This window comes from Varroa jacobsoni, unplaced genomic scaffold (assembly GCF_002532875.2).
Source record: "Varroa jacobsoni isolate VJ856 unplaced genomic scaffold, vjacob_1.0 scaffold_815, whole genome shotgun sequence".
Classification (NCBI taxonomy): domain Eukaryota; kingdom Metazoa; phylum Arthropoda; class Arachnida; order Mesostigmata; family Varroidae; genus Varroa; species Varroa jacobsoni.
In genome coordinates, this window is record NW_019213717.1 from 20,040 (window position 1) to 43,702 (window position 23,663).

Below are 23,663 nucleotides of genomic sequence, written 5' to 3' on the forward strand. Positions count from 1 at the left end.
TGTCAAGCAGACGACTCTTTGCAGAGAGGGCCACCTGTGAGGTTAAGAGAGACACTTTCAAAAGGTGTGGAGTCCCAATTGGTGGAAAGAGTCTGACAGTAGATGGCTTACAAAAACAGATACGGAGCAGGTGTTTTGTAGATGTCTACATAAAGGGGAAAGAGACATGTGAAAAGCAGCGGATGAATCTCTAGATGCGTTGCAGCCTTTAAGAGTAATGCAGATAGCAGTCAGAGCTAAATGGCTGTCTGACGTTAAATAAGCATCTAGGTGTGATAAAACATCATTCAAAGCATAAAATTCTAGGTGTGCTGAAATGCGCGAGCAGCAACAAACGACGGAATTATTCTGCATACTTACAACGTAAAAAATAAACCATGTTTTGATATTGACCATCGGGTAGACCTTATCCTGGTCACACGACTTCCGATTCGAACACGCTGTGTGCCTGTTTTCTGCGCTGGAAATGCGCACCTAGACAAAAGCTATTTGAAGTCCAATCGTAATAGCTTCACTATAGTTGCACGCTGACTTTATTATTTTGTTAGATACTAAACATACAGCATAACCCATGGGCACATTCTCAGGGCCACTAGCTTCAGCTCGGGTTATGTTTCAAGCCAGTTTGTGGCGACCAGTTTCATCGACAACGATTATCTTCAACATTCGGTGGAAACATATGAAGACTCGGTACGTGAAAGCCCATGTGAAGGGCAGGAAAGTGTCAGTCGTAGAAAGTATAACGTTACCGCATCTCCAAAAGCAAGCCGATAGACTAAAGCGACAACAAGTGGTTGACTGGGATTATGGACAAGAGGACCCCGAGGAGATGTTTGGGCAACTGTCTGAGCTTTACGACGCGGTAGCCGAGTGAGTTCAATATAGTTAAATATTTGGGGGTTCGTTTTATGCATGACAAACAATTATCGATTTATATTTGTGTTGAGATTTGTGTGCTGAATAGAATTCGCTTATGTATTGCAGTCGAATTAGCCAACTTGAACACTTCGATTATTTCTTGCGAAAAGCTGACCTCTCGAAATTACTGGTGTAAGTGGCAAAAAAAAAGTTTTTTTGTTTGGTTAAAACTAATATTAAGAGATGCAACATGTAAGATATGTTGCATTGCTTAATGCATACAGATATAAACTACCAGTACGAACACTGTAAATTAATCTTTTCAATAATGACGCATTCAAGAAGCGTTATTAAACAATTTCCATTCCGACATTCCACCGGCGTTCTGGAAAGGGGTTTTGAAAATATTAAGAATTGTTCTCAAACTAACCGAGCGGTTGAGCTGGTTCTACTCATCGTTCTAGCAATTCATCGTTTCCAATTCTAGCCATGAAGTCGTTTTTCCTTAAGAGATCTATACTTATTTTGATTCTATGATGTTTTCACTGAATTTAAGCGTTTACTTCATACGTTTTTTTTTTTACTTCACAATTTAGCGTTTTCTATTATTTACTACTAAAAATTACACGAAAATTACACTAAACTTTAAGTTAGTGCCGGAATTTCTGTAAAGAACAAATTCAATAAATAAAAACAAATTTTTTAATAAAATCTTAAAAATTAATATCTTGGCTCCACGCCTCTGACACTAATTCCTGCATATATATATATATATATATATGCTATTACGTTATTATACAAAGGAAGAAAATAATTAGCCAAATTGTAGTTGTTGGGTTCGCAAGCCCTAAGCAATGCAAGCGTTAATTAATGTCGGTAACGTGTAGCCATTTAAAGAAATTAGACACCCAGAGAAATCTCTAATGTAACTCCAGACTTTGGAGCAAACTGAAGTCTAAGGAAAATTTGAAAAATAATTGTCTATATGTTATAAAAATTTCTAAAAAACCATTACTTTATAGACGATTGTGACAAATTGTATAAATTTCGCTCAAACACAGTTAGTGTACTATGATGGACGACACAATAACTGCATTTTGCAAAATTTGGAAGATCCGTTTCTAGCATGACCTATGACAACAGTTCGATCTCGAAATCCGTTTTTAAAGTTTTGGACGCTAAAAGTAGCAGTGCAGCCCGATAACGTCAGAACTCGAAAGAGGCACTTTACCTTGATATCATTTTGACGTATTTGAAGGTAACTAGAAAATTGAGGATATATAGGCGATTTTCCTAAACCCTCTCCTAACGCTGTAGCCGTCCAGCGAAGGAACATGGCAATCGCGCCTTGAGTTTTCAGGTGCTCCAGGTTTTGATGTCAGCTACTCGGTGCAATAGACACCGTATTGTTCTCGTGACTGTAGGACAACGAGTGGTGGGTAAATCGCTTTAGACGTTACGTCATATTTGCCACTGCAAAAACACCTTGATATCACCCCGCTGCTTACAATTGATAATCTAGAAAGAATTCGAGCATCGCGGATGCTCCCATTCTTGAAACTGAGCTGTTGTTGTAAACTTCAATTGTATATTCATTTTACGCTAGACAATTATCATGTAAGGTAAATGTTTTTTTTTCGTGTCCGGCAAAACAAGATAGCTTTTACGCGCATATGCAGTCTAGAAATGCAAGGAATAAGTTCCACTTTCTTCAGGCTGCGCGACCTCAGCGGTGCCAATCCCCGTCGCATGATCACATATAGTAACGTTTTTACATCCATTGATTCAAAGTATAAAGGCATTTAGCGCTGGAGCTGATTACTGAGCCATTCGATACTACGAAGCAGCAATTCTATTTTATAATATCCACATCTAAGATGTTATATGAAATTGCAATAAAAAAGGCGATAGTGATGTTACGGGTGATTAGACCGCGGTCAGAAACCCTTAGAAATAAATTCAAATCAGTCTATCCATAAATATTCTCTCTCAAATAGAAAGCCTAATCCTCGTAAATGCTATGCCTTATTTTATTCTGGTGGGCTACAAGAAAGTAAACCACCAAAAGTTAAATCTATGGACTTGTAATAACAAACATAGATAGATAAATATTGTATCGTATCATTAACGACACAAGTGCATGCGGCAAACAGTGTGTAGCGAACGGATTATTTACCAGAAGTGCCTGTTTCTTTAAGAGGCCTCTCATAAATCGTTCGGTCCGGCAGATAGTGCGCGCATCGTGGTCACCCACCAAAGCTGGAACTAACATACGTTATTTTCGTTAATTATATGCCGCCATTTCATTGAACATATGCGATTTAACATTTTTCTTTGCGAGACTGAAGGTAGCTATAGGCACTTAACCACTTATTTTTAATTGACTTATGCTGACACATCTGTTATTGATTTTATTAAATTTACCACTTACGACGCGATCAACCAGCATCAGTGATACAAAGTCACTCCATCGTATAGATCATTCAATAATTGTTGAGTGAAAGGTTATTAGTTACCTATCACCACTTAAACAGATTTACTTTAGAACAAGTTAATGACGCATATATTTTCCATACGCCTCACATATAATCGTATCTATCCTAAAAATGAACTTCTGTGATTTGTATATAATCTGCCTATTATTGTTTTTTATTCTAAGGATTAACGTAGCGATTGACGACATGTTTTATAGAATAACTTAAAACCATTTATATATGTATATATACATCCCGATGTACTACTAAAAGTGAACGTCAGTGTGCGCCCCTGTGACAACACCTCTCCTTTTGACAAAATCTTCACCGCCCAAATCGCTTGCCTTCTAACGTTGTGTTTTAACAAACTCCATAGAGTCGATATGGCGATACGATATTACAATGCTTAAGAGTGTCTTTTGCTGAAGTCGGCCCAATAAGTTTTTGAGAAAAGGCCATTAAATAAAGCGTCAAGTTCTAAGTAACTCTGTGATATCGGTTAGCCAGCGTCATTTCTTTTCAGTATGTGCTAAAGCCAACCATTGTTGTGTTGGCTGAAGTTCACGCAGCGATGCTAACATGGATGCGTATTTTATACTCGGTGTGATACAGAGAGGTGTCATCACTCTCCACACGAATTGTCTTCAACGATATCCTACTGAGCGTGGCGCAGAGCTTGCTGATAAATTTAACATTATAGAAGAATATATCTGCGGAGCCTAAGATTACGCTTCCACTATATGGATTATTCATGTAGATCCAAATCGGTAAAGGCTTTTTGGTCCAGCTTGCCTTAAAACGTTATTACAAAATATTACTCTGAGCTTCATTTTTTCTCAATTTTTCATCTCGGCGTTATATGAACTTTTGGGTACTAATACTGGTATTAAAATTTAAGCAATCTTAGTGAGAGAATATGAGAGACTTCGATTCCAGCCTTGATTTATTCACTTAGAAACATTACAAGTTTATTAATAAAATGTAAGCATCTCCCTTAAGTAACACAAGTCATGTTTTTAGCATAGTGGATGATTTCTTACAATCGGCGGGTTTTTATGCCTCCCGACAATATTCACTGCACAGCATATACTTTTTGCTAACAATACTGGACTGCCTACCTTTATTCGTTAGCTGAGCACAAAAGTTATCAGTAAGAAATAATTACGGTTACGAAGCTACACCGATGTTGATGTATGTCACACGCAATGGTAGATTCAAATATTCGCGCGCTCGGATCGCCCTTTCCTTTGGGACCATCACGCATTCTTCCTAGCGAGCCGGCAGCGAGCCGGTTCTCGTACAAAACACGTGTGAAACGCGTAAGAGTAAATACATAAATTGTGCGGAGCTGCATTCGCGTATTTCCGTAGGTTGTGATTTGACTCGTTGATATAACAATGGCCCCAGCCGCATCAAAACCTCCGTACAAAGTGGCCAACATCGAACTTGCGGAGTTGGGCCGCAAGGAAATTACTTTGGCTGAAAACGAGATGCCCGGTAAATATGTTTTTTTTTGTTTCTACATTAGTTGCCGATTTTAACGAATGGAAATTAGATATGCGGTTGCACTCATATCTAATTTCCATTCGCTGCGATAGACATACGAGCGTAATCGAAATTTATATAACGTAATCGAAAGCGTTATGAAGAAACCAAACGTTAGAGTTCTTGGTTGATTAGGTTTTTTCTTTAATAAATAATAATTAATTCAGCGTTTCCCGATAAACGGGGCTAATTTCGATTTTTCATTATATATAACTATAAACTGCGTAGCTGACATAATTCATAAATAATATCATAACAACACCGTTCTCGAAGGCAACAAGATTTTAGAGTAGCATCCTATTGAGCCTCATGCACAGTAACTAAAAGTGAAGGCTTACATCAATATTTTGTTTTCGAATATAGGGCTGATGACTTTACGTCAGAGGTACGGCGCCGAGAAGCCATTGAAGGGAGCTAGGATCGCGGGCTGTCTTCATATGACTATTCAAACGGCGGTTCTTATCGAAACTCTTCTCGAACTAGGTGCGGAGGTTCAATGGTCTAGCTGTAACATCTATTCCACTCAGGTAGGTAAAATTAAAAACTTTATTTTTATAGATATTACTTAAAGCGTAATATCTGTTGTCCATGCACGTCAGTGAATACCAAATTAAATACTCATGATAACGATTGTCGAGTATAGTGAAAAACACAGGACTCACACGAACATTCTACCAAATCCACGAAATCATGGAGAAGTAGGAACCGTGTAATCTGTAAAAATGCCGATAATTTAGTGGGATTTCGGAGATAACTAGCCATTGTTTATAGCAAGTCCAGACTGGACTCCATTCGTCTACATCTTACGTTCTATTCTTATATTGTCATCTATATCTATTGTTACCGGCATTAGTAGCACTTAGATAGACTGTCTGTCTACGCGGCTATGTTTGGGTGCTCTTTGGTAAAGTAAAAAGGTTTTGTGAAAAGGAATTAATATTAAGGGGCGTCGGTGCCGCCTAAAGAGGGTAGCCGGATTCAAGAAGGTGGCGTTCTGTGTTGACGAGTCAATCAATACTGAATTGAGGGAACTTAATATGCATAGAATAAAACGCTATCCTACAGTTACATGTGATAAATACTACTAGAGAACGGAGCATAGCTGAAGTTTTTTTAGTTCCTTGTACGAGTCAATCGTCAGTCGTCATAATATATCATTCACTGAGTGTTGGTTGCCCTGTGTTCCGCTTAAGTAGATTAGAAATTATATCCTTTAAAAACGGGGTTTCTATTCCGCTTAATTAGATGTTGTCGTAAACAGTACTATGCAGCGACTGCCATGGCTCTGAGTGTGGTGTTCTGGAGTACGCAAGAAATTAATTTGTTTTATATGTTTATATACAGGATCATGCAGCGGCTGCCATGGCCAAGCGTGGCGTTCCAGTGTACGCATGGAAGGGGGAAACTGACGAGGAGTACGAGTGGTGCATTGAGCAAACGCTCATTTTCAAGGACGGCCAGCCGTTGAACTTAATCCTCGATGATGGTGGCGATCTCACCAATATTGTACACAAGAAGCATCCTGAATACCTTAAGGACATCCGAGGCATCTCGGAAGAAACGACAACTGGCGTGCACAACCTGTACCGCATGCTGAAAAAAGGCGAACTCAAGGTGCCCGCCATCAATGTGAATGACTCCGTAACAAAAAGCAAGTTTGACAACCTTTACGGATGTCGGGAGTCTTTAGCGGATGGTATTAAACGTGCCACTGACATCATGCTGGCAGGCAAAACTGCTTTCGTCGCAGGTTTCGGCGACGTGGGTAAAGGCTGCGCTCAGTCTTTGAGCGGTTTCGGTGCCCGTGTAATCGTCGCAGAGGTCGATCCAATCAACGCACTTCAGGCGTCTCTTGAAGGTTACGAAGTGACAACGCTTGAGGACGCAGTCAGTCGGTGCAATATTTTTGTCACGTGTACAGGATGTCGCGACGTTATTCGAGGCGAGCACCTCGAGAAAATGCCAGATGATGCCATTGTTTGCAATATTGGACATTTTGATCTTGAAATTGATGTTAAATGGCTGGACCAGAATGCTAAAGAGAAAATTGAGATCAAGCCTCAAGTGGACTGCTACACACTTAAGAACGGCAAACACATCATTCTATTGGCAAGGGGACGCCTGGTAAATTTAGGCTGCGCGACTGGTCACCCCAGTTTCGTAATGTCATCCTCTTTTACAAATCAGGTACTTGCTCAGATCGAGCTGTGGACTAAACCCAAGAATTACCCAGTTGGTGTATATATGTTGCCCAAAAAACTTGACGAAGAAGTAGCCCGTCTTCATCTCGATAAGTTGGGTGTAAAACTGACAAAACTGACGCCGGATCAGGCTGAGTATATTGATGTTCCTGTTGGCGGGCCGTACAAGCCCGACCACTATCGGTATTAAAGCTCAACAAAAAAGCAGTACCAACGACTCTACGATACAGAGATGTATAGATTGCAGCGCATGACATAATAAATACAGGTGGTATTTAACAGATGTGTAATGTGTATTTATTAATGAATGAACGTGTAAGAATCATCGTCTGTTGGATGTGATTGAAGATCTGGGAGTGTTTTGATATTGAACCTTAAATGTTTTTGATTTTGATGAACCTATACTGTTCGACTATCCAATAAAGTTAAATATGCACTATTTAGTAGTTTGAGCCGGAGATCAGAAGAGCTGGAGATATAAGAAACGATAAAACAGCAGGAGAAAAGATGGGGGAGTACTATCGAGAGCAAGTTGTTATTACATATTAAGACAAAGCTGGAAATCTAAGCAACGGTTGAAATACACTAGCCAGTGACATACAAAGGAATATATCCTTAAGGGTAGAAAACGAAAACAAATATGTCAAGTTACACAGGTTTACGTACTCAATTTTTATGTTGAACTACAAATTATCTGTTGAATTCAAATTATTACAAATGCAGAGTATCCCCGGGCTAATTTACGGAATTAGATGCGATATTTTTTTAGGAACAAGAATTACACCTTTGTTACTTTCGTGATAATGAAAGACGGCCCGACGATCCTTGCCAATCCTCGATTAGGACAGTTTCGCAACTTTCGGAAGTCTGTTATTACTGAAAAATCGGATATGTGCACTACCCGGCTTTGCATACGTCCGACCTCATGTGCCCTCCTGATTTTGCATCCTACTAAGATAGTTTTGCAGTATTGTCCATAATCGAGCACTTACGAAAACTTTCCGTATATTGGTCAATAGTCTTTTGGAGTGTCGTAAGTACCGGCTTTAGCGATCGAATAGCGTTTAAAAGTATCAAATTCCCTGTTCACGAGCCACCCCATATGGACCTTCAGGTCAATTGTCTTAGTTTATTTTAAACCTTGCCTTGTTTCATGTGACTGTACAACCACCACCGGACGTCATCTGATGACCACCAATCCAGAGAAGAACGAGAGCAGCGTCACCGGATAAAGAAAATTCTAATGAAAAAAGAGGAAAATCCTCATCCTCCTGAGAGCAACTTACTGCACTGGGCAGCTAAACAACAAATTATTTACCTTCATCGAAAGAATCCTGAAGAATGGACTCCAACAAAAATCGCAGAGGAATTTCCAATAAGTGCTATAGGAGCAAAGGTATATTTTATTTAGCAAAGAAGTGTAGGTACCTAGGATTGATATACAAAGTTGGTTGATTGGAGGAAAAAAATCTCTATAGATCAAGAATTAACCTAGGTTACCCGGCAGCGGGTGAGATGGAAGAGTGTAAAATATAGAAAAAATAATTTATAATATGAAACTAGCAATTCAAGAAAGATGTATTTATATATTTGTTAGAAATCCGATAATCTTTGTGAAAAGCATAAAGCATAAATTGCTAATTCTCACGCTTCTAGCAGTGGATTTGGTGTGTTAATACTTTTAGAGATTGCTGAAGAGTAAATTCCTTATTGAAAAGAACAAAATCGCCGAGCATGATGCTGAAGTTGATCTCAGATGGAAGTTACTTAAGAAAATTAAGTATTCGGGACACTGCCCAGAGGAAGGATCTGTCACATTACACAAGAAGACAATTGAGCTCTACCTTGGAGGTGAATTTCCAACTATGGTTGTGTAAAAATTGATTCGCTACGATGTGTAGATTACATTATAATACTTTAAAAAGAATAAAAGGCAGCGAGTCAATTAAATCAATAAAAAAATTATTACTTTTATTATTTACTATATTTATGCGATTACAAATCCAGTTTACAGGAGGTTCAGCTTTATAAAGCCAAAACTTTTTTTTTTATAAAGGACGTCATCTCCCTCGTTGGCGCGAGTCTATAACGGCCAGATATTTAGAAGGATAGCCAGTCTTCCATTTTTAGATTTCTTCCACCAGACCATAACAATTCTTTTTAAAACTTGTATCTGACCAGAAAGCTTGCTGATCCACCGTTAGGACCAAACATCAATGTTCTGTACGTAATAGAAACAAGCAATAACAAATTATTGTATAAAGTTTAAAAACATGTATTATTACAGATAAGCTACAGTATGAAGCATTTAAGTCAGGCAGTTCCGAATTTCCAAGGCCAGCGGCAACTGCAGGTATCCGTGTGCCAATAAGGATTGGCCAGAACGGAGAACATTACAAAATGCTTCAGGAGTACAAACTCCTTCTTGGCTCAAAACAAGAAGAATCCGAAGACCAGAAAACATCAAAAGAAGAGATAATCATTCAGCATCGTTCGGATGATAAGCCGAATAAATCTGGTATGTTTTTTCTTGGTTTTTGTTTTTAACAATTATTTGTACACACGAGTACCTTTTATTAGGTCACATCTGGTCGATTAAAGAAGCTGTGGAGGATTTGACATATCAGAATATCGCAAAATCAGCCGTCTGAATGCATCAAAACATCAAGTCTATAAAGAAAAGTTACGAAAGTTGTTTGCAAATACTTTGATGTTTAATAGATCTTTAATAAATCAATTTATAATGGAAAAAAGCAGGTAAACTGTCGAAAACAGCTGCAGTAGGTGCTAGTTGGTCTAATTTTATCTAATCCAAAAAACATTCTGGCTTCTGTTTTGTGATAGCGGTTTTAACACGCTGTATATACTTATTTGTGCTACTTGCAGAAAAAATAGCTTACCGACTCAGTAGGAAATATATACGCGAAGACTGTGAGGATGACCCTGAAGCAGCCACCACACTCGATCTTCCAAAGAACTTCAGGATAGAATTTGTGAACGAGTTCAGTGGAAAGGGTAATATTAGTTTAGGTCAATTTAAAGATATCGCTGGCCATAAAGAGCTTCCACAGGTAGAAGGCAGACGAACCCAGAAAAAGCCTAGAAAGAAGGATCTAGCAAAGTCAGATGAAAATAAACCAATGGTTCTAAAATATAAACAACCGCCAAGAGCAGCCATCGCCGACGAACACTTCTCAGATGGTACATATAGGATACGGAATACAATTTACGGTTCCGATGGAGAAGCTTTATATCGAATCAGATCATCGAAATAATAATTACTTACTACCCCTCTGAAAATGAGGTTTGGCTGTTACCGATGACCAGTTATTGCTTCGGCATATTGCCTTAATTTTAAGGGGCACACGACACAGCGATAGCCTTGGTGTCCAAAAGCTCCTCGCGCTATGATTGGTGTTTTCAGTGCGTCTTTGTTTGTTGCCAGTTTTAACAAAATGTTTCTTCAGCTATTTCAGAGAGAATCTAATTGGTAAAATTCTTATGTAACTCTATTTGTATCTAATTTAGTCAAAAGGCCAGTAACTCTCCAACTCACATGCAATCCCGGTTCGGTCTCCGAATTATTAAATCGAGCTGAAAAGTTCTGATCCAGTAGATTTCTATATATTATAATATATAGGAATCTAATACAGCAGAAGTTTAGCGACGAAATAAATGAAAGGCATTACTTTTTGAAACAAATCGTCTACGGTATATTCGTTTTTATTATATACATTGAATGTTGTTGTTGTTGGTTTTATTTTGTTATTATGAGCAACGCGAGGGCCGTGACGTTTTTCTTAGTCATTTTGATTCTTAATGCTGGTTCTATTCATCAACTTTTCGAAACTCATCACTTGCTGGGTGCTGCTGAAGATTTCTGTAGTTACGTAATACGTAATAGGATCCAAAACAATTATCGCTTATTCAGCTAGCTTTGAGTGTAACATGGTTTGTAAGACTTCTAGCGCCTTTCTAGTAGTTTCTCGTTAGTTAGTAGAGACGTAACTTTGCAATCCTTTTCCGTAGTTTCCGTATAATCTTTCATCTCCGCATAATTTTTCGCCCCATTAATCACTCTTATATCGATCCAACACGACAACTTAAGATTTTTGTTATTGGACCTCACAGTAGCGTAACCGTTAAGCCCCAATACAAAAGTTTTCTTTTTTTTTTCCGATCTCCTCTTTGTCCCTCCTCTCTTTACCCCACATTTCACTCGGTAGAACTGCGCCTAGTTTCTCTTTTATTTCCTTATTAATGTATATTTACTTTACGTATTATTTAGTTCGTGGTCCATGTCATATACGCATGGTAAACTTGAAAACCTTGAAAAGTTAACTGCAGTTGTTTGCAGTTAAGTTTTGCATGAGTTCTGCGCCATCTCCGACCTCAAGCTTATTTTTAGCTTAGATAGACGGCTCATCTTCCAGCTTACTTATTGACCCTCAAAATATTCTTTCTTTTCGTGTCTACCTATGTACAACTGACTCGAGGAAGGGAATATGATTTTTTAACGTTACCCGTCCCCGCTCCTCATCAACAACTTCCGTGAAATCGTTCTATATTTCTCTTTATGTTATCCTATATGGCCGCCTTCCTTGCTTATCTTTAATTTGTGTCAAAGCGTCATCATCAACCATTCTGTACCTCCTACTTCTTTTATGATCTGGTTACGTTCTCAGGAGTGGTCTACAATTGCCGGAAACTCCAAAAATCCTCTAAAAAAACCGCAAGCCCCCGTTAAGCAAATCCAGCTTCTCAGATGGTCGGACAGTGTATATCTTCCCGCGCTACATTTATTTCCTGGTCAGGCAACATTTTTTTCCCCTCTGTTATATCGTGTTCATCCGATCAAACTGCTGCAGTTATGCCTAGTAATCAGTTAGCCCGCCTTAAGATCACCTAATCATCACACATGTGTCTGTCCGGCGCATCGATTCAGTCGCCTTTCATAGCTTCCGCTTTTGCTCACCCAGTAAACTTTTGTTGCCAATGTTTTCTTTTTCTATGTATGTATATCCCGAAGGCGACCCACAAAGGTGTGTACGTGTATATAGATGTGATATACTGGCTGTCTGCCGCAGTCACTTCGATGTTAATAATACTATTAATATCATAGTACATTTTATCTAAATTCCTGAAAAAACAATAAGCATAAGGGTAGTAATTAGAATATAATTAATACATTTATAGCTATTGTTAAGGATAATGATGATTAAATTTCATTTAAGAGCCAGTCGCTTTGCTGTGTAAATATACTAGGTCGTATATATATCCTGTATATACGAACACGTCTTTCACTTTTTTCATTATTTGCGTTAACATAGATATAAATCAACCACATAACACCTAGGCGTTTGTTAGCTAAACGTTCCACTATGACTATTATTTATTACGATTAGGTATAATATCTTATTAACATTGTTGTTGTTACCATTATCATTTCATCATTCTTCTTTTGTATCAATCATTATCGCTTAAAACCGTTTATTCCATCTTTATTTTCATTCGCCATTTCTTTAACCGATTGGTTACATAATCTTATGCGATTCCGACATTTATTTATATTTCCCGCGTTCCTCCACCCATCCCATTCACTCGCTACCAGCGCGGCGTTTTCCCCAATCTATTTCTAACTACCCTTTTAGCTTTCTTCTTAGAAATCTTCGTAAATCGTAAATCGTACATGCATCCCTATACAATTAACCCTAAAAATTAATAAATTAACTGTACCCATTAATGGTAATCATTCGTTAATAATCCATTGGTAATTGAAGCAGATTCAACGGAATTGTATATGGTAGATACAAAAATATATATTAAAACATAATGTACAAAGCTGGACCCAACATGAACAGTGTATTCAAAAGACTCATTGTAGTTGTTAGAGTAGCAATGACTGTGTAAATGCCTATGCACGGTACCGCGTTCGGCTTTGCAGCTATTAGTAATAACAAACAAGAAAACTTTGTTGTTCCTCTAAACAAACCGACTGATATGTACTATAATAATGTAATATTCGCATGACATATTTCAGCCGCAATGGCCTCTAATACGAATTGATTGCTACGCTAATAATTCTATGTTGCGGCTCGATTCATTTGCGCAATTTCAAAAAAAGCGCAATAAGTTATGATATTGCCTTATTATAATAACGCAAGCGTAACGCTAAGCAGTGCAGTCATTATCAATAATTGTCCTGAAGTTCCTATACTGGCGAACAATAAACGGTGTAAAATTGAGTGCGGTAGCGTGAGAAAATAGCAGCGACCGCGGCCAAACGTCCAATACCTGATCTCTTATAAATGGCTCCACACAGTAATCGAACAAAGTTCTCCATTGCTTGTCTTGTTTTTTCAACCCTGCCCTTTCAGCCTGGCTCTCAGCAAATCCATGGCGATTAACCCCCGTTCCAATGTGTATGGCCCCCTCTTTTTGGTAGAATATATACTCCGTGTTCCCAGTTGAATCCGCCGATAACCTTCCCGAATACATAATCATATTACGAATGAACAGACGTAAGTTGAGGAAAGGTGTTCGTCAACGGTCTTAAATGAATTCGCCTTTCCTCTTAGCAACAGAGTTCTCTTGTTAGGGAGTGAGTGTGTATGTGTGTCACTGTTGCTGCGTGTTTTTGTGAATACGTGTGCGTGGCTTTCAGGCCGGCACCTCCCGCCCTCATCTTGTTTAATTTTTTTCTTAGTTTGTTTTTCTTTGTTTTCACTTATACTGCTGAAGGAAACATTCTGACGGTAGAGCATGTGTTAAATTCAGGGCGTGCCACACACAGGTTTTTTGCTGCAAACGCCTTTACAAAAACCATTGCAGATGATTCTGCTGTGGCTGCTGCGGTTGTTGTATCGCTCAGTTACAGGGAGGTGACTGTCCTCAGTATGCTCGTTTATATTATTGTGAAGCTATTTTTTCTTCTACTTCTTAGCTTTCTGATTCAATTATGCGCTCCTGCATCTTTTCTACCTGTTTTTCCCTAAATGGGATTTAACATGGGGCCTGCTAAGGCTCGCTAGTACATCTAAGTGGACTTTGAGTTGGCGTGCCTCTTGGAGTAGAGCGAGTCGATGGCCTCCTGGTAGAAATCCTGAATCTGCTTCCGGCGGATCTTGAACGCCGCGGTCACGAGTCCGTTCTGCGGCAGCCAGTCCTCATGGCACAGCTTTACCTTCGTAGGAATTTCCATTTTAATTAGCTGTGCCTCACGTGCGTGCTCTATAATCAATGCCGTCGCCTCTCGTACCATTTCAACATCTTCACACATAGCTGTGAAATTCTCTTGCGAATCTTCGCTATTTTTGCCCAATTGTTCGGCCAGCTGTAATAGTACTTTACGATTTGGGACGACTAGCGCCACGAGATACGTATGGAAGGAGCTGCCATAAACACAGATGTTGTCCACAATTGGGCAGGTTTTTAACTCGGTTTCGATCTTACCAAGCGAGACGTACTCGCCATACTGCAGTTTGACGAGATCCTTCTTACGGTCGATAATCTTAATTGAACCATCTGAGCACATTTCGCCAATATCACCCGTATAGAACCAGCGGATTCCGTTTTCCTCAAAGAATACTTCACGAGTAAGAGCGTCGTTCTTGTAGTACCCTTTAGCGACAGTGTCTCCCCCGACGACGATCTCGCCGCGTGGAGGGTTGTCCAGTGCGTGGTAGCCCGCTTCATCCCAGTCGGCCAGTTTAACGGCTACACCGACCAGCGGTGCGCCAACTTTGCCGCAAGACTGATCGCAGACCTCCATAATGGCAGCCCCGGCTGCTGTTTCAGTTAACCCGTAACCCTGCACGACTGCGCAGTCAAGCGCATTTCGCACGAAATCGTGGGTATCTCCAGATAAGGGAGCCGATCCGGTGGCAATAACACGCATGCGGCCACCAAGTAGTGCCGCTACTTTGTTAAAAACGAGCCTGTCTATAAGCGGCGTTCGATAGCCCAGCCTTACCCAAAAGTTCTTATAAGCCACAACATGGCGGAAGAACATCTTGGAGAAAGGACCCTTCGAATCAGCGACCTCCGTGATGGCCTTTCGCACTCGGTCAAGGACAAGCGGGACTGATACCATAATGGTAGGCCGAAGCAAGGCCGCATCGCCCTTCTGTCCGCTCTTAATTCCGGTGGATTTGTCCGTAAGTGTCAACGGTGATGAATAGCCGATCTTACAACCCAATGCAAGTGACAAATGCTCTGCAGCCAGCTCAAGTACGTGGGCCAGTGGAAGATAAGCTATGTATGCGTCATTGTCATCGAGCGTTTCAGGAACGATGGTTGCGAACCCGCGAGCTGTGGCCACAATGTTCGATTGTGCGATCATGACGCCCTTTGGAACACCTGTCGAACCGGACGTGTACATAATAATGGCGGTGTCGTCAGGTCCTGGAACTTCTCCTTGCAGCTCTTTATCAGCTGAAGCTCCAATAACCTCGAGTTGTGAGAACGGTATCAAGTTGATGCCGGGCGGACTGGAGGGCTTTGTTTTCATGATCGGGTTCTCCATGTAGATGACGTGCGTCAACGAGGACATTTGAGGGAGTATTTTGACAACCTTCGGTAGAAGATCGAGAGAGGTGACAAGATGCGTCGCTTCTGTCTCATTCACTCCGTGAATGATTCCGTCCTCACCGAGCGTCGCAAAAAGTGTCACAACCGGGATATTCAGCCGCAGGCAGGCCTGAAACAACGGAAAAACCGCAAACAAAAAAAAACAATATAAATGTTGAGCTTTCTCCGATGATATTTTCATCATAATACTGGATATTTAACGTAGATACTACTTATCTGTGGTAAATACTATCTGTACGAGTATTGTGCATATTATTGTCGTTCTGTCCCTTCTAGCAGCGACTTTACCTGCGCCGTGAGCATCCACTCCATTCGTGTCTCAGCTAAGATAACGACGTTCTGACGAGGGCGAACCCCGAGCGACATCAATGCTTTCCCGATTAGGTCCAACTGTTTGTCTACTTCCCGGTATGAAATCCATTTATAATCGCCCAGAATAAGTTTCCTGAATGATTTGCCATCCGCCTGCTGCTCCATCTCTTCTCCAAATACCTAAACCACACAACAAATATCATCGAAATTAGGTAGATGCCTGAACTACAATAAATTGTTACATGGGCAGCTCACACATGGTGGATCTAATCGTCCAAAAATAAGACAAGTCAAGACAAATACACTATCGTTCTCGAGAAATACATAGCGATAAATAAAAATAAAGAATTGCGAGTATTTACCTCTCTGGCACCGAAACATGGCTTGTCGGGATAGGCTGCGATAGCATTTCGGGTAATCTTGTCTACGGTCTTTGCTCCGTTGAAAATGTCTCCATTCCGAAGCACGCGGCGCACATACGGGCCTGATGAATCTGGTCCACGAAGTTCTGAATAGACCAGAGTTCTATAATAGCACACAAATAAAATGGATGTAGTGTCGTTTACGTATTATTTGTTATGATTTTTATGAAAGCTAGTATAAAAGGTACCGCCTTTCTTGTAGATTACTCCACTTTTAACACTGTCAACGGTTTAAGACATCAACCATAACCTCATTAAACAGACATGCGGCGCTATATGTGACCCGAAATAGTGTACAATAAACAATGGTGTATCACTTTTAATAAAACAGGAAATGTTTAGGAAGAGCTATAAGTAATAGAGAAAAACAATATATTTGTCCTTTAGAAATTACTCATGCCTGTTTCCAAAATCCCTGAAATCATATAGTAAATAATGTTGAGCCACACTGCCAATGGACGTTCACACAGGTAAAACAATATCGGCTATAATTTGGCATCGTCACAGAAATAACAAGGTTGGAAGAGGTAATTTTTTGACCGCATAAAGCGTCTTGTAGTTTCCCACTCTGATTAAGAAAGTAACTCAGTATAAGCTACTTGCGTTTATTTGTAATTAAGCTAAGACGGAGCTATAGTTCGAGGGTATTCGCACACAGCGATAAGGAGCCCAGAATAACAAATGATGAGCACTGCTTATCTTATTTCCCATAAATATTATTTCGGTGCTGTTGTTAAATAAATAGTAGTTTGTATCTGAATGTGACAAACTGCAGCCCAATTACTTTTATAATCCTAGACTCGTACAATGTCAGGCCACATTGTGTCACCTCTGATTTAGCTTAGCCCAGGCTACTTAACAGATAACTGGGAAGCAAAGCTGTTTAATCGTAGAAAGTTAAGTTACTACATATAAAAGTGGCTAGTCTGAAATTGTGCAAAGGTAAGTTATGCCTTTTAACCTCAAAACAAATCTATTTGATTAGAAAACTTAGCTGAAAATAATTTGAACGCCCAATGTTCATTCGAAAAACTAGGTTAATGTAAAATGTATTTCCAATTACTTTACGAAAAGCGTTTTCCTTTTGACTAGTCTTTTGTACTCAGTTGCTTGTATAGAACGGAGTGGAATTCAGCCTTTAGCTAAATAAACCGTAAGAAACCTGAGCCTTTGGGTAATTAGTTCAACTAGCGGAATTGACCTAAAACGTTTACTGATGTATTTCTAAGAAAACGAGTAAATACAAGATCCTCTCGCAAATGAGTGTGTCAATACTAAAGGGACGTCTATTATGTAACAATTGATCTAATGAACAGTGAAGCAGATATTGCAATCAAACATGACTATACTACTAGAAAAGGTAAAATCTTATACAGATTTTACTTTTTTTTTTAAATTAAAAAAATCTTTTATACAAAGATTTTTCTCAACGTACCGATCTTGTTTACGGGACTCAGCACAGGCCTGTTACTACCGGATGCGATCGCATACTTACAAATGGTACAAATGACTTCTATTTGTCTTCCATATGCCATATTCCGAAGATGCAGAAAATGTGTTTGTGAGAAATCTCAGGGTTGGAATAATTACTGCTTTGTATCGTCTACGCTACCCGCTGTCGTCTAAAGTCGATAGATAGAAATGGTCGAGTAAGTCAAAATCATGCTGAAAAATCGCCATTGTAAACTTCCTATTGACACAGCTACCGATGTCGCCACAGTTGTCATTGGCGTTTACTTAACTCGGCACGTAGCAACAGCTCTCTGCTCCTATCGACTTACGGTCAGCCTTTACAGGCCTACATTTAAATAGCAGTGGATCGATATTTAGGGATTTTTTGATATAGCCTTCGGACGAGGCCTTCAACAGCACGATGTAGATGATCCGACCGACTGAATATCTTAGTACTCAAAGGCAAGGATTTCTTTCCGAGTTCCCGCGATTCCCGTCAGTATACCTATCCCAGTTAATTGACATTGTAGAATCAGATAATATATACGTATATGCTATCTTTGTGTGACTATTTTCTCCAATAATAGTGTAAATTATTTGTTAATAGTAAGAGATCCTCATATACCGTAAACATTATACGTATATTACTAAATAGCGTATCAGCACGTTCCACTGACTTGAGGGGATACTTGAAGTTGATATAATTCTACCATTGTCGATTGTGTAGTAAGCTAAGCTGTAGTTATCTCATGCTTTAGGACAAGTAAACGTACCTGTTGTACCACTTCCGCCAGGGCTGTTGGGCGATGGTGTACAATGGTAGCGTAAGCACATCGTAGGCATAGTTAAATGCTTTGATCGCTCCGATGGCTACGTGGTGCGCGAGTGTGATCGACCCACCCTGGCTGGCAGTGGGTGAGGAACCCGATGGGGTTGAAGGGCCACCAACGCTCATCTCTGTAAACCATCAAAGAAATGAAAGACAGTAGGTTACATTTAGGACATACATTATACTAATACGATGTAACATGATGGATGATTTATAATATATATATAATCATTCTGTATGGGACTAGAACAGAGAACGAGATGACATGTATGCATTATGCTCATTATCCAAAGGCGACCTCCGCAAACAATGAATCCGAACGGTTCCGTCGACATTAAACTGTCTACAAGTATTGATGAGTTGGATCAGTGACAACTGTGTATGCACACTCGTAGTTGTTTCCTTTGATATAATGCTTACGTAAACCACAGTTTTTTCCCATATTAGAAACCCTTTTTGGACCTAGGCGTCGGAACGGGCCTTCGCACTGAATCTTCTTACGTCTTTTCTCCATAGCTAGATCTGAATTTAAGAGTCGAAGCAGTGAGAGTTTTTCGGCAAAAAATACGCGACACTAGTAGTGTATAAGCCAATCCACCATCGAAGCTGGTACGTCCTTGGTGTACGCATTTCCGTTTTTGAAAAATCTTTCAAAATGGCTAGACATCACTCGTATGAAGCTACTCCTTCTACTAACTGGATTGTGCGATCCTTCAGCACAAGTTCCAATGCGAGCTTTCCACATCATTGTCAATATTGGTTTTGCGGCTCCGCCTAAGACGACGATCGTTTCAAAGGCTCCTTAGTTCGTCTACGACTTATAGCCTGGAAACCAAAAGCCTTTCACTGCATTGGTACCACCTATTACCAGAACGTTATGCACGTTTCTTGCTACTCCACGTTTATTCTCCAGGAAAACGAGGGACTGTTAAACGTCGTTGACATCTAAACGCTTGCAAAATATTAAACGCGCCTTTGCGTGCTCTGAATCTAGGTGAGTTAACAGCAGGTAGGCAGGCAGGCGAGCGAGCGTACCACTACAAGCTTGGCGTGCTTCATCGAAAAAACCTTAGGGATACTTTTTTCCAGTATAATGTGCTCAAGGAACTCATCTACATTCTGTTCAGCTACACAGTTTTTTCTCGTAGCTATTTATTCATTGGGATTACATACTGCTTAGTAGATTGGGTTTTGGAACAGGGGCTATACTATTTCTGACAAAACAATTTCATCATACCGAAGGTGTTCGTAGATAAATGATTCTACCCAATTTAATTTTCGTCAACCATTGTTTTTCGTACAGCTTGTCTACGTCATATCAATAAGCGATTTTTAGACATTAGCTTTTTAACTATCTAACTCGAACACCGATCGAACAAGAGACACCGAAGAGGTTTTGAGCCATCAGTGCGTATTACCGTTCTCTTATAATCCAGACCATTTGTGCTGTAAGTCAGGCTGTCGAATTGCTGTTGAACCATGCTTGGTTAGCAACCAATAAGTCGCAATGACTGTTAACTTAACCGATCAATTACCTTTGAGCAGTGTCAGAAGCTGTAGTGCGACTATTTCAAAACAGGGGCACGGCGAACGCGGCGTCAACAAAACTATAGCTCGGAGACAAAAATCACTGCATTCACATCTATCTGCATCTAACGGGAGGATAAAGATACTTGATGTCTCGATAGGCAAACGTCGCAGCAATGACGACTTTGTTTGTATCGCTATTCTGCGGACGCAGATCTTTTAGCTGCCATGGTCTCCACTTTGGTAGGCTTGCCACCTTAAAAATGTAAGTTCACTATAATCCGTTTTCGTCTGCTCCTCCTCCTCCTCCTTCTTTTCCCACTTCCCCTTTATCTCTGCTGGCTTGGTTTTCCATCTCGCTCCTCGTACGATCCGTATAACTCAAAATCGACCTATCGAGCCGCGGTCATCATTTTTAGCATCATCAGCGACATCATTGCAGTTCATTTATCACATTGTGATTATCGATGAGGAATACTGTCCTCTTCCGCCCCCACTGTTATCGCCTATTCAATTCAACGAAAGCTTAGTGGGCTTGTTGCTGGCTGGTATCAGCGGCATGTTAAGAGCTCCTTCCCCGTTTTTCTTTGCTGCTAGCTTGCTTGACACTTTACGTTACACTGTAATGTACATTTTTGTATTATCATGGTAGGCCGCTTCGTGGTAAGCACGCTGTGCTGATACAAAACGATAGAACCTTTGAAAGCGTTTTATGTGCGCTGGACATTACTTCTAGTGGAGTCTTAGCGGGTAAAGAACCCGAGTAGATACAGGGCAGATCGCTCACTACAAGGAGTAAAGCAAAAGCAGTTGAACAAGAGAAGGGGAAAAAAGTACTAAATGGCCAAAACAGACAAGTTGGGTAGCTGCCTGGCTGGCCTCTACACATCACGCCACCTTTGTTCCAGTTTCAGTGGCAATAACGTGGTTCATCATTTCATTTCACGTATGACCTCCAAAGGTACCACACGACCATCCACTCTGGTGTCTGTTCGGGAGGATGCTAGTTCAAATATATGCGCAACAAATTATATCCATTGATCGTATAGCTATCGTCTAACACGTTCAGAAAACTAGCCGTTACAATATAATGGTATTGATCAGCGAGGACACGCACACAGCAATATCATTAAGTCTCATTTGCGTCCATACAGTCTTCTGCCCCATTTGACAAAGGTGCGCGGTAATTTTCTCCTGGCCACTGCTAAAAATACGTAGTAGATAGAAAAAAAGGGTCTTTGGCTACAAAGTTAAATATATCACGGTTGGTGGCTTCGGCAAGTGGGAGATTATTGCTTGATAAATTATTAAAATGCTGGCTCATACAGCTTCGATACAGTGCTTTACTTACTCTTGAGCAAAATTCTGGCTACTGTAAGCTGCTGTAGGTGATAGTGGTACCAAATTATGGCGTATCCGTGACTAAAAAAGAGAAGTAGAATATTTTTATTTTGGCTCGCAGCTACCGCGCCTGCGTCCCCTAGATTACAACGCGAATTGTGCTTGCAGGGTCAATTTTTATCTGTCTGATGGCTGCTACGATAAACACTAATATTCTATTTATCACTAATTATACAGGTAGTATATATAATCCGTTTGGTGTAAAGCAAGGAGGGAAATAAAGAAATGCATTTGAATTGATAGCGCTATCTATTTGAAATATACAGGACGTACGGGTCATTGTTAACTAGTAGTTGACGCGTCCTGCAGCCCCGTAAGAATTGTTAAAACGTGGCCTGCGCTTTATTGATTTTACATCCAGTCCTTTGCTTCCTACGCAAAGACATCAAACTCACTCCCATATCGATAACTGCATAATGACGAGAATGCATGTCGACACGTAAGCACAACCCGCGAATTTAGATAAAGTAACAACGAATATTTCTTTTTGGCGAACGAACTTTTTCGATGTCGAGCGGAATCACAAGACTGGTAGATAAAACAGTAGCCCCGTACTGAAATAGCTAAAAAATATCAGGCTCGTTATGGCCTGCGTCGATACTGACGCAAGTACGGTGCAACGAAATGGTCGCGCATAAACAAATTCGCGTGACAGGAATAACGGCGTCAACCAAGTCTCAGGCAACAACGGCCGACCAGCCAGCCAAAGAGCCAACAGGGACATATAGCTCTGACGAATCGTCCGGCGAAACTTCAATTATCTGAATGTATATGGACACCCCATCTCAGGTTAAGCGTACGCATTTAATGGAGTAGTTTGCCGCGTACATAGGTACACAGGGTACTACAAAGGGGAACTTCATTAATATCATGATGACTCGTTACGTATAGGTTTAAAGCATTTAGCATGAATTAGCATTAGTTTAGACATTTTGCACGAATCAACTCATCTCACGAAATGCAGGTCTGCCATTACCTTCAGTTTTTAATAAAAGTACACCAAGAAACACAAGGAAAAACGCTCCCTCAAACTACAAACAGATTCTGCGTTGCCAACAAACACCTCCTCACTGACTAGAGTTGACAGCCGACGGTAATGAATAAATACTATTTCTTATACCGGAACCCAGTAGCTGTCTAACGATATGAATATTTATCCAAAATTACCTTTGTGAAACAGGATGTGAGCCGTTTAGAACGTGCAAGAACGAATCCTACTGCTGTCGACAATTGTTAAACAATTCATGAGTATACGACGTTGGCAGGTTCATTACCTTCACCATCGTGACGCTTTCGTTGGTCATGGGTTTCTCGCGCCAGAAATAGTCCACTGCAGCCTTGCCGCATATTGAGTTATATATATTATATATTGAGTATAACGAGCCAATTGATTTCATCAACATTGTTGTTTTATGCTGACATTGGGTTCACTGTACTGCTATTAGTTCCTTCTGACCTTCAGGTGTTAAAGGAGTCATGAGCATACATGTAAAACGGTCGAAGCACAACAAACTATTGTTCATCTTAGATAATAAAATATTTGCCATGTCCTCAAGGGCCGAGTTAAGTGCGAACTGTTATCTATTACAATGCTACTGCTAATACGAAGACATTCGTTCATTCTTCCGTCCTCAATAATTAGTACTTGCATTGCTTTCGATAGCTAGAGGAAGAAGTCTGGCGAGTATTGAAACTATTATTGTCTGTCTCAGCGCACAACAATCCGGGAAACATTAATAGATGCAATTATAGAACTTGGAAAACTATTAAAAATGCTACGTCGCGTCTGAAGTGGCCAAAGTTACTATCCTCAGGTTCCGATGTGATTTTGATTGTAGTCATACGGTCCACCAGTATTTCAGTTACTGGACGAGCTGCTTCGGTGACTCGCCTGCTGTCCCTTAAGCAATAAAGGTTAAGCCACTAGTAGGAAGGCTTACGGACGAAGTAAGCAACAAGCAAGGGAACAATGACCGCAACGACATCAACAAAAAGAAACTAAGGTCATAATAATAATAGCGTCGGTTGAAGGTCAGTAAATTGTGGTAACACT

The 23,663-nt window shown here is 40.2% G+C and overlaps 3 protein-coding genes across 4 annotated transcripts; 2 read left to right on the plus strand and 1 right to left on the minus strand.

Moving 5' to 3' along the window:
- Nucleotides 1-81: 81 nt before the first annotated feature.
- On the plus strand, nucleotides 82-10,780 carry LOC111264065 (uncharacterized). Of its 2 annotated transcripts, XM_022839648.2 has the most exons (6): nucleotides 82-870; nucleotides 8,282-8,474; nucleotides 8,764-8,929; nucleotides 9,366-9,596; nucleotides 9,965-10,093; nucleotides 10,607-10,780. In XM_022839648.2, exons 1-6 carry the CDS (start codon nucleotides 572-574, stop codon nucleotides 10,684-10,686), a joined length of 1,098 nt encoding a protein of 365 aa, XP_022695383.1. In that variant the 5' UTR covers nucleotides 82-571; the 3' UTR covers nucleotides 10,687-10,780. The 2 variants fall into 2 exon arrangements, with proteins under 2 accessions (XP_022695383.1, XP_022695382.1); XM_022839647.2 differs by having other exon boundaries at nucleotides 9,965-10,780.
- Nucleotides 4,557-7,361, plus strand: Ahcy (adenosylhomocysteinase). The gene is made up of 3 exons (XM_022839646.2): nucleotides 4,557-4,829; nucleotides 5,241-5,404; nucleotides 6,222-7,361. Exons 1-3 carry the CDS (start codon nucleotides 4,730-4,732, stop codon nucleotides 7,266-7,268), a joined length of 1,311 nt encoding a protein of 436 aa, XP_022695381.1. The 5' UTR covers nucleotides 4,557-4,729; the 3' UTR covers nucleotides 7,269-7,361.
- Nucleotides 10,764-20,291, minus strand: LOC111264063 (fatty acid CoA ligase Acsl3). The gene is made up of 5 exons (XM_022839644.2): nucleotides 20,218-20,291; nucleotides 18,627-18,810; nucleotides 16,342-16,504; nucleotides 15,956-16,159; nucleotides 10,764-15,776 (listed from the first exon to the last, which is right to left on the minus strand). The coding sequence occupies exons 2-5, from the start codon at nucleotides 18,806-18,808 to the stop codon at nucleotides 14,115-14,117; spliced, it is 2,211 nt and encodes a 736-aa protein (XP_022695379.1). The 5' UTR covers nucleotides 18,809-18,810; nucleotides 20,218-20,291; the 3' UTR covers nucleotides 10,764-14,114.
- Nucleotides 20,292-23,663: the final 3,372 nt, after the last annotated feature.